The sequence below is a fragment of the Poecile atricapillus genome, chromosome 8 (genome assembly GCF_030490865.1).
Source record: "Poecile atricapillus isolate bPoeAtr1 chromosome 8, bPoeAtr1.hap1, whole genome shotgun sequence".
NCBI classification, from domain to species: Eukaryota; Metazoa; Chordata; class Aves; order Passeriformes; family Paridae; genus Poecile; species Poecile atricapillus.
In genome coordinates, this window is record NC_081256.1 from 23,998,119 (window position 1) to 24,008,768 (window position 10,650).

General features: G+C 42.6%; 1 protein-coding gene across 1 annotated transcript; it reads right to left on the minus strand.

The window, feature by feature from the left end:
* Positions 1 to 607: 607 nt before the first annotated feature.
* LOC131581640 (uncharacterized) lies at positions 608 to 10,382 on the minus strand. The gene is made up of 7 exons (XM_058844132.1): positions 10,101 to 10,382; positions 5,334 to 5,484; positions 4,781 to 4,874; positions 3,682 to 3,800; positions 2,963 to 3,105; positions 2,168 to 2,365; positions 608 to 785 (listed from the first exon to the last, which is right to left on the minus strand). The coding sequence occupies exons 1-7, from the start codon at positions 10,124 to 10,126 to the stop codon at positions 674 to 676; spliced, it is 843 nt and encodes a 280-aa protein (XP_058700115.1). The 5' UTR covers positions 10,127 to 10,382; the 3' UTR covers positions 608 to 673.
* Positions 10,383 to 10,650: the final 268 nt, after the last annotated feature.

Below are 10,650 nucleotides of genomic sequence, written 5' to 3' on the forward strand. Positions count from 1 at the left end.
CCTTGGCAGCTTCCACAGGTCTTTCCCTCCTGTGGCTGTGCTCTGAGGAGCCTCTATTTAGCAACAGGACATCCCCAGGCAATGCCAGCAGTCAGACAAAAGTCTCCTTTCCTTTCCATCATTTCATGATTTACCTCCCCAGCCACACCAAAAACAAGGTCTTTTTTAATTATTTTTTTTTTTTTTCATTTCTAAGGGTCAAAAGGGCTGGGGTGGCTCAGCTTTTCCCGTGTACAAAGCTCGTTAAAGAGCACTTGGACATTGGTGGGACTTTTTATTCAGTTGTGGGATTTGTTTTCCTTTTCTTGGGGTGCTCATCCCTGTGTCACTTCCCACAATGAGCTTGGGGTCTGAGCTTGGATATGTTTTAATTAAATGCAGTGGGAGTCAGTAATTGTGAGGTGCTGTCGACACAGAGCTCCTAGATGAGAAAATCACACTCTATTTTTAATACACCAAACTCATGATATTCAGTATAACATTATGTCTTATTAGCATATCCATCTCCAAACTCACTTGGTATCACAAATGCACTCAAAAAGGTTTTATTTCTGTTTCAATATCTCTTTGACAAGTTAAAAAAAAAAATAAATAGAACTTCCATGAGCAGGATTTATTGTCTCTTTTAAGCAAGGTGGTTGTAGCACAGTTGTGATGCTGCAAAAATACAGTGCTAGAGTATAGTACACATTCTGTAAAAAAACCTGACATCAGGGGGTGAACAGTCCTCTGGCAGTTTTGGGATACCATCCAGTATTTTCAGGTTTGGCAAATTGGAGAACACACTTAAAGAGAGACAAAAGAAAAAAACAGAAATTGAGAAAAATAAGCTTGGGAAATGTTGAGAACCATACAGACACTGATAAAAAAGAAACAGTGGATTCAAACTTATCTAAAATAGATTTGGGTTGTTGGAAATCTTGATTTGGCATTTGTTGCAGAATTTATCTGATAAAGAGCTAATTAAAACTCTCAGATTTCACCCTATTGCACCACTTTTATATCCTCAGACTCAATAAAGCACTTCAAGAATCCCAGTGCTGAGATTGAACGTAACACCAGAGTTATACCAAATAATACCAATATTTAATTGTCCTGAGAACTGGCAGATTGAGAGCAGAAACACAATTAAGAATTTTTAAAAGGTGGTTTTCTGCTTTTGCTCTCCTGGACTTTTAGAGATGCAAATAAAATGTGAAATCCATCATTTCAAATTTACTTTTCCCCTTCCATGCTGATATCTGCCTCCCTGCCTTGAGAAAGCACCAGCATCACCCCACACTGCCACAGGGCTAAAGGAAAACATATTGGGAACTCAGAAAGGTTTTCATCAAACACTTCTTTTCAACTTCTCCTCTCTTTTTTCCCCCCTCCCAGGAAGCGATGGGAGGAGTGTGTCCCATTTCAGACACACTCTACAAGGTTTATCTTTAAAATATCAACACCTGGCTGTGTTTGTAGTGGGGGAAAACATGCAACCATGCAGATTTCCTAAGAATGAGACTTAGAATAGATGATATTCTCCTGAATTTCCCTGCATTGTAATGTCTTGGATTAGAATTTCCATTTCCAGTGTCTGAGGCTGCTCTGTTTAATCTCCAGCACATCCCAAAGCCTGGAAGGCAGCAGGATTTTCACTGCTGAGGGCAGAGCAGCTTCCACAGCCCTGCCACGGGGACAGGGGGGAATCCAGAAAAATCAAATGAAGGGAACTTAATTTTCTGCTGCTTTTGCTCCTGTCTTTTGAGACATCCTCCTGATTCCATCTCTGACACGTAATGCAATTCAGGCTCCTTGCAGAACCCACCAAGGATGCAATGAGACTGAAGAGGGTTTGAGTAATAGGTAGTTTCTATTAATAAAAGGGAATCTAATTTGTCTGCCCTGCTCACTGTCTCTAAAGCTGATCCATGGGTTTAGTTCAGTTCCAGAACTGCCAGTCATGCCATTAAAAAGCATCATAGGCAGTTTCTGAATATTTTGGGGCTTTTATCACCTGATAGCTCACTAACCCACGTTCCTGAAGCGTTTCAGAGCGTTGTAACTACAGGGAAATAAAAAGATCCTTTAGAAAGCTTGCTGGAATTGAGATCCTATTCCTTTGAAACTCTGGCAAACATTTATTTGTGTTCATCACTTTTGTTAGCCATGGGAGGGTCAGACTTACAGTTGTCTGTATCTTTCCTGGAACTCACAGGGATTCCTCCTGAGGATGAGGGATTCAAGTGGAGTGTGTCTGAAGTCTGAAATCCCCCCTAGGGTCGTGATGTTATTTTCAGCGAGGGATAAGTGCTGAATCTGAGGGATCTTTGGCAGCTGTTTGAAGGATGTAAAGTGGTTTTTATTTACATTTAGCTCTCTGCATCTGTAAAGTACAAAGGGTATGGCATCACTATCACATCTGGGACAGAATCCCTACAGCAGGGATGGCTTTTACACACTGCTTTTACATTTGTGCTATTTTTGCCTAGTCATGGACTGCCAGATCACATCCCTACACTTTATATCCCCTAATTTCTTTATATATTGTACAACAGATGCATCATTATTTCTGTTCTCAACACCACAACTCTCCATACACCTAAAATCACAACAGCAGAGTAGCAACAGATGGATGGCAAAATAAATTTGTGGTTGTCATGGTCATGCTTGGCCTCTCTGCTTGGGTTTTGTTCCACATCTCTTCACAGAGATCTGTGTTCAGCAGCCTCCCCTTTTGGCACAGATCTCCCTGAAGCTGACAAGACTCATTAATTAATCCCCAGGAATAAAGGGGACATTATCTGATCTCCTCACTGGGGATGGCATGAGCTCAGAACAGAATCAAACTGATGGATTCTCAATCCAGAACCCCCCCAAAAGCAGATTTGGCAGTTCTCAAGAGCCTGCTCCAGCTGTCACCCCAGTAAAATTTTGATTTCTGTGGTATTACATAAAAATAGAAACAGGACATTTTGTCTACCTTGGCAACCTTATGGCACTGAGGTCTGTCAAGGAATTGTCCACCAACCAAAGCTTTTCCACCCGAATTAATCTTCGGAGGATTCTTTTGAAGTTTTCCACCTGGTAAAGATCACCCAGGTCCTGGAAGGAAAGGTTCAGCTCCTGGGAAGGGAAAAATAAGAGAAATCACTTTTTTTTTCTTTTTTTTTTCCCCACTTGCTTTGTAATAGCTTTATCATTAAATGTAGAATTAGCCAGAGGTAGTTAAAATTAGAATGTATTTTATGCTGCTGCTGTTATAACAATTGGCGGTGCCAAGTGCCAAATTCACCTCAGAATCATAATGATGGGCTCCTTAATTCTTTGAAAGGAAGAAAGAAACCATCTCTCAATCACGAATTTTAGTGTCCATCTCCTTCTTCCTCTCTGAGGGGGTTACCAGTGTGTGGGGACAGAGCAGGACTGACTGTGGCTTATTGGTTTGGCTTCTAAACTCATCTGGCACCAAAATGCTGTGCAGCAGCCAGCTATAAATATTCATAGAGTCCTCACAGAACAGTCTGGGCTGGCAGGGGATTTAGAATCCATCCAATTCCACCCCCTGCCATAGCCAGGGACACCTTCCTTACAACAGGTTTAAACCTATTAAATGCAGTGAGCAGCCAGCACATCATCACTGGGCTTCTACATTTGTTCTTCTTACAACTACAGTCCAAAGGGTTAATGAGAAAGTTTTACAGCACAGTTTTCCCAGTTCTCTTGAAGCCTCTTTTCCCATTTCTCTGTCTCAGTTATTTGTTTCCTTTTTTTCAGAGTATGCTCTTCTTTTCTGAAAAACAGCTCTTCTTCTGAGGGCCCTGGTCAGAGAAAAAGATTTACAGATTTCAGTGATACAGAACTGGCACTTAGTCTCTTGCTGGAAGAATATATATATAAAAATTGCTGGGAAGATTCTGTAATGAAGAAATGTGTATAATATTATAGGTCTGTAAGTTTCCAGGTTCCTGAGATATAAATTAATGGGAAGATTTTTCTACCATTTCCAGGCCCGTAATTCAGCCAGCAATCTACAGCCGTGGTGATTTTGTGCATGGCTGGTAAAGGACAGATCTGCTACAGCTCACAATGAAAACTGTTTCTGAAGGGTTGTTCATAAGGATCTAAAATCCTTCTTCTTCCTTGCCATGCTATGAGTTAGCCTTTGATTGTCCTGAGAAAGGACAATTTGCAGCTTCCAGGGCAGGGACAAGGATCAGCAGCCCCACTCCAAGGCTGGTTTTTTTGACACAGACACATTCTGGAGCCTCAAAGCCTTAATGAAATGTTTAGAGCTATGGACACCTTCAAATTCCTGATTAAAGCAAGGACAGGCTGGAAACTTTCTGCTGTTGACTCCCAAACATGCAAATACTGGATTTTTAGCCCCATCTGTTCTTAAGTGTGTCTCTAGATTGTAATTGAGCCAATTCAGTCCTAAATACAATAGAAGTGCCACTGTTTGCAGGACTGGGTTTCCCTCTTGTTTTCTTGTTTGGCTCTTTGGCTACTGCATTCTGAGCTGTCAAATGATAATGAACTTTGGAGAGAAGTAATCAGCACCACATTAATACTAAACACTCTCAATTTGCAGTTCAGGCAGTTGTTTTTCATTTTGGAAACTATAAAGGGTAATTTCCTGATGATTTTTTAAAAAAGCAAGTATGGGCACCCTGAGATGAAATCCTGCCCCTTTTCAAAAGAATGGCAAACTCCATGATTTAAGCTCATCACTTTTAAGGATGTACTCTTGGACTCAATAGAGTTAGGGCTGAAATGTCAGTGTCTTTTTGATCTTTACCTTCCCTCACTCGGGGAGAGCGGAGCTGATCTCCTCGAACGCCGTGTTCTTCTATGTCACACCAGCCAAGGTACTTGAAGGAGTCAGAAGGAAGCTTTAAAAAAGGCAAAATAAAGATATAAAAGAATCAGTAAAAGCTCCTGAGGCTCTGACATTGTGCTTTCTTTTATTTCTGGCCGTATTGCAGCAGAAATCCCCCGGTCAGAGCCAGGAGCAGGAATGGTGAATGCTGTGGGGATTCGTGGTTGATGGAGTTTGCTGCAGCTCATCCTGGTTAACTCAGATCAATTGGCTCAGATTTTGGGGAATCTTCTCAGGGCTCATTATCCACCTGCCCAGGGCAGCAGTTTGGTGCTCAGAGCTCCAGGGCAAATCCCCTGCCACAGCTGACCCCAAAGAGCAGAATTGTTTGAATTCCACCCCAGTTTGGGAGGATAAAAGGAGGTAACCAAAATCCACCTCAAAGCTGAGGAAGAGATTTCTGCCTTAGCTCCTCTTTGTCGATGTCTCTTCTCTACAGAGCTGCAATCAGACTGGGGAACCCAACACTTACTGGGAAAGGAAGCCTGGAGTCCCAGCTCTGCCCGAGGATTCCTCTGGTTTGGGGTAAAACCGGTGCAATGTTGTGTGCATCACTAAGGATGGAGCAGCGGGAGGAATAGGATTGAAAGAACTTCTGATTGCTCGTGGTCAGACCTGAGGAACTAGAGAGGAGATGTCAAGCCAGTGTAGATTCTGTCCAGAGAAATGCAAATTGTATTGGTTTTGCTTTATAATTGCAGAAAATAATTAGAGAGAATACAGAACAGCTCAGGGTTGGACTTGTCAGCAGCCACAACCTGAGGCCAAACCATGGGCAAGCCCCTCACCCCTCACCTGAGCTGCATTTCCTCACACACAGGAGCCTTGCACAGATGTGTCTGAACATCAGGAAGAGGAATTTACTGGCAGTTTGTTAGAACAGCTGAGTCCTGGAGAAAATGGAGAGCTGAGCTTGTTCAACAGCACAAAGTGTTTGTTCCCTGCTACCCAGGAGAGTCCTGATTTTATGGATGTGGGTTGGATGAAAAGATACCTCAGTTTATTTTATTCCATCGTACATGTGTTTTAACTCATTATTTTATTAATATTAGTATATTTATTTTAATCTCTTGGGTGTGTCCTAGGGGATTCTCAGAGATCTGGAGAAAAGCTGATCTTTGTTCAACAGAGAATTCAAATTACAGAATCATTAGTGATGGGAAAGACCTCCAAGGTTACCAAGTCCAACCTCCAGCTTGCAGACGTCTTCATGCTCTCTCCCTTGCCTAGAAACTCTTCCAAAAGTCACATTTTATACAGCCCAAATGGGGCAATTTCTCCAATTGTGCTTCAGAGGGATTGAAGAATTGAAGGCTGTCAGCTGCAATTTAGGAATTTACCAGAGAATACTTGAAAACAATGATTTAATTTAGCCAGGGTGTGCATCCAGCGCTGTAATTTGACGTTTGCTCTACAGACTCGGGGAGCTCTTGCCAGGGAGCCTCAGCTGTCAGTCAGCATCATAAAACAACTGGAGTCAGGAGCAGAAATACAGAATAAAAATGCAGCTTTGAAATGGTTTGGGGAGGAAGGCAAAGAGTAACATAGTGGGAGTAACAGGTTAAGGAGAGCAGTGGTTAAAATGGACAATTACAGATTGTTGGCAAACCCTTGTGTGTCCTGGTGACCTGCAACTGGGCAGGAACAGCTCTGAGAAGCAGCTCTCCTCCCTTCTGCTCTGTGCTGGGGTTTTAACGGGGTCAGACCAGCCCCAGTGAGCTGTAGGTGACTTCCAGGAAGCATTTTGGAAAATAACATCTATTTTCTGAGACACTCTTTGAGGTCACCTGCAGGCAAACAGCCCCTGGTGGGATGTGTGTGGAACAGAGCAGCAGGAGTTCACACACAGCAGCCCTGGGAAAAGAGGATTTACATTGGGTAAACAGCAAAAAAAAAAAACACCCCAGAAAATAAAAAAGTGCTGGGAATAATTCTTGTTTAGCTCTATCTTGGTGTTCGTTCTGCTTTTACCTCCTTGTATATTAAATGAGATCAGACCAAAGAAATTTGTAGAAATTCTTTCGTATTTAAGAAAAAGATCTGTTATTTTTCTCAGTTTGGGAGTGATCTTTTAGGATGTATTCAAATCACTATTTATAACTGCAAGACTTTTCAAAACCTACCTTCCTCTCAGCTAGATACTACCTCCTCTGCTGAGACAGGAATATAAACTCCCAGCCCCTGGAAATGTGGGATAAAACATTTTAGCTGAACCATTTAACATGATATCTCTTCTGATCTCCTGGCAGGAAACCCACTCACAAAATCCTGTATCGATGATGGCAAATAAAACTTAAAGTTCCCAAAAAAAATTAAAAAAAAAAAAAAAAAAAAGTGATGGATATCAGGTGGGTAGTGAAATTTCCATGGGAAGGAGTGACAGAAAGAAACATCTTTCATCTCCAAACTGCCTGAATTTAATAAGCACCAGCTGGACCCCCACATTATGTCACAGAAGATTTTTCTGGAGGAGCAAGTGCCACACAGCTTTTCTCTGCCTTGCTTTGTTTACCTTCCCATTTTGCTGCAAAATTGATGCAAAGGGAATGGCAATGAATGAGGCAGGATGCAATTCCCAGCAATTACAGATCGCACAATACATGAAAGGAACAAAATTTCCTGCCTTGATTGTGAGGCCCTTCGGCTGGATATGAATCTCCAATGACACCTCTGGGAGCAGCACACTAGATTATGTCAAGCATTAAGGGAAAAAAAAATTAGATTCATGATGTCTGTCCAGGCTGAGTCATTTCCTCTCACTTCGCCTGCAGTGAGAAATTGGTGGTTATCATAAATCATGGACCTAAATTCTTATGGGAGGAGAATTAATTTCACTAATGGAAACCCTCTGTGGCAATTGCATTCCTCCATGCTCCCTCTTTTTGGGGGGTGTGGGGAGTATTTATGATCTCTTTTAAGCAGAGGTACTTGACTATATTTTAAGAATTCTATAACAGAGGTTTGGAAAGGAAACTTCAAAAGGTAATGGGGGAAAAAATTCTTGTGTGTGACCAACTTCTAATTCCTGAGACCAGCCCTCAGTCCATTTCTTATCATGGCTACACCAAATCCAGGTACAATTTTTTTTTTTTATATCTCAATAATAAACAAAACCCCACAAAATTGTACCAAACAATTCTCTGCAGGCACCTTGAAGTCTGGAGGGCTCCATGTGAGCTGGCAAGAGGGAGCACAGAGTGTGGGGTAACTGGAAGCACTCATGGCTAACCCTTTGTATTTTACATTATTCTCCTCAGTGGAAGTCCCAGTGAGGAATTCAGTGCCTGAAGTGTTTTGCAAACTGTCAGGAACGAGAGCAGAACTGCTCCTGCCTTTTTCAGGAGGTGGCTGAGGAGATATCAGGGCATTCCTCGGAAAATCATGCCCTGCTGATCTCCTGATCAAAGTCCCACCTCATGGAGAAGTCAGTGTCAGCTGTGTGGCTGTGAGATGTTCTCCTCCTCTCCCTGACACCCTGGCCACGTTTCCAGAGAGCCCAGAATGTTCCAGGTCTCCTGACTGCAGTGTGACTCCAGCTGCCTTTAAGAGGAGGGTACATTAAAAACCCAGGGAAGACTTTGAAGAGCCAAAGCTGAGCTACTTCTGAAACGACACCAGTGACAGATACTGAATGAGAAACAGAGTGGAAAAGTCCCTCCTGTGTATATTTCAGATATTTGGCTGCTAAAAAAGGAGTGTCAGTCAAAGGACTCCTTTCTCCTGATGGAGCAGCAGCCTGGATGCACAAACATCTGAGGCTCTACAGCACAGGTTCAGCTCTGCCACGCACAAAATGGGAAGCTCAGATAAAGAGGAGCAAAGATAAAGGAGTTTATGAGCAAACTCTTGCATTTGGGATTTGAAAAGCTTTTTGTCCCAGCCTTTTCAGCAGTTTTGGGCTCTGGTCTAAATTCCCACAGCCTTATCCCCAGCTGCTCTTCAGGAATCAGCATCCTCGAGCAGGCTTAGCTTTCCCCTTAAATCTGAAGTGCCCTGGATAAAAGGTTTGGGAGCAAGTATCAGGGCTATTTATACTAACTCTTCACATATCCAGAGTCAGAATTCCCGTGGTGCTTGCTACATCCCACCAAATCACAGCCCATATCTGATGGAAAGGCCCCTGCTCCCGTGTGGTTGATCTCTGTAAAGTCTGCTCAGGTTCTCATTTAACAGCAAAATGCTCTCACTTCATTCAGTCCTGATACTATGGAAGTGAAAAATGTGGACCATTCTAGAGGAAGGAACCAAATCAAATGTGTTTTAAGATCATCTTTAAAGAATAGAAAATATTCTAACTAGAGACACTAAGAAAAGAACAATAAATCCTCCCAAAAGAAAGGGTTTGTACCACTGGGTGAGAGCTGCAGGTTTTGCAGGCTCTGAGAGCTGGTTCTGGATCTGCCCAGATCACCTGCACAAATAAGTGCTTGCTCCCAGGTTCCAAACACCCAATTATTTATGTTGTCCCAGACAGTGGCAAATGCCAAAGCCATCCACATAAACGAACTGCAGGGGTAACTTACCAGCACAATTTGTGAAAGTGTTTAAAAGACAGCAAACTCAGAATTCAGGCTGTGCTTCAATTCAAATGCACACAATTTACTGCTCCAGAGCAGCTCTGCTTGTATGCAAACACTTATTATGAGAACTCCCTGAACTTCGGAGAGTAGAAGATATGGACACAGTGTTTGCATGCTCTATTACCTTTCAATTATTTTTATAGGAGTTTTATGAGGCATTATGCAACATTTTGAAGCAGTTCTTTTGAGCATAATTTAGTGACAAACACACCTGTAAGTTATGGCTACAAAGCATCCTCGCTGATAGCTGTAGCATCAATTATCTTGCTTTATGCTTCATAAAATTGCCCCCCCAAAGACATAATTAACTTATTTAGGTCCTATCACCATAATAATACACTCTTAGCATATTAATTAATATTTTCCTCATGGATTCAACTTGCCCCGATGCAAAGCCCACATCTCAATCCACGTGCCTTTCACGCATTTTCGTAACAAACTCAACGTTTTTGTTGGGACAGCTCTTCCTTTCAGCAATCAGGCAATGACACCAAGAAAAGCAACTCTGTTTGAATTGCTGTGTTTTCCCTGCACAGCAAGCTCCGTTAGCAACACAGGCTGGTACATTTTAAAAAGACACTCAATCCTGTAACTCTATCTTTGTTGTCAAAGCATGTCAAGCAATGACTACAGGTTCGTGTCTCCTTGCACCCTCCTACCTTTCAGACATGTCTGGCTGCTGCATAAAATCCTCACATCTTGCACAGGGCTATTTGTCTACAGGCAGAGCTTATCTTCCCATCTCTGCCCCTGCCCAGGGAAGGAGTTCCACGGCCTCTGGAGAGGGGGAACCTGCCGGGATCCTGGCCGGGGCTGGATGGATTCACCGTCTCCAAGGGAACGCTGTCACCTCGCAACGCAGTCACGTTAGGAGCTATTGTTACCAATCTCTTAAGCACATCAAACAAATTCCTGGGCTGATCGAGCTGGTATCAGTGAGCTGTTTTTCCAGAAGGTGCCTAAAGATAGGTTGGTGATACCTGTAGTGAGATACGTGATCATCCAGCTGAATCTCCGGGCTGCTCGCTCCTGCGACTTCACTTTCACCGATTGCTTTCACAGTTTTGCCCGCTTGAAGTTCTTATTTTCGTTGCCTAAAAGATCTCCTGCTTCATGAATGGCTTGTTAAATGCCTTATTAATGTATCTATTGGATGAAAAGCAGATACTCAAAGAGTCTCACATTTTATGGAATGTTCAGGAAAGTTCT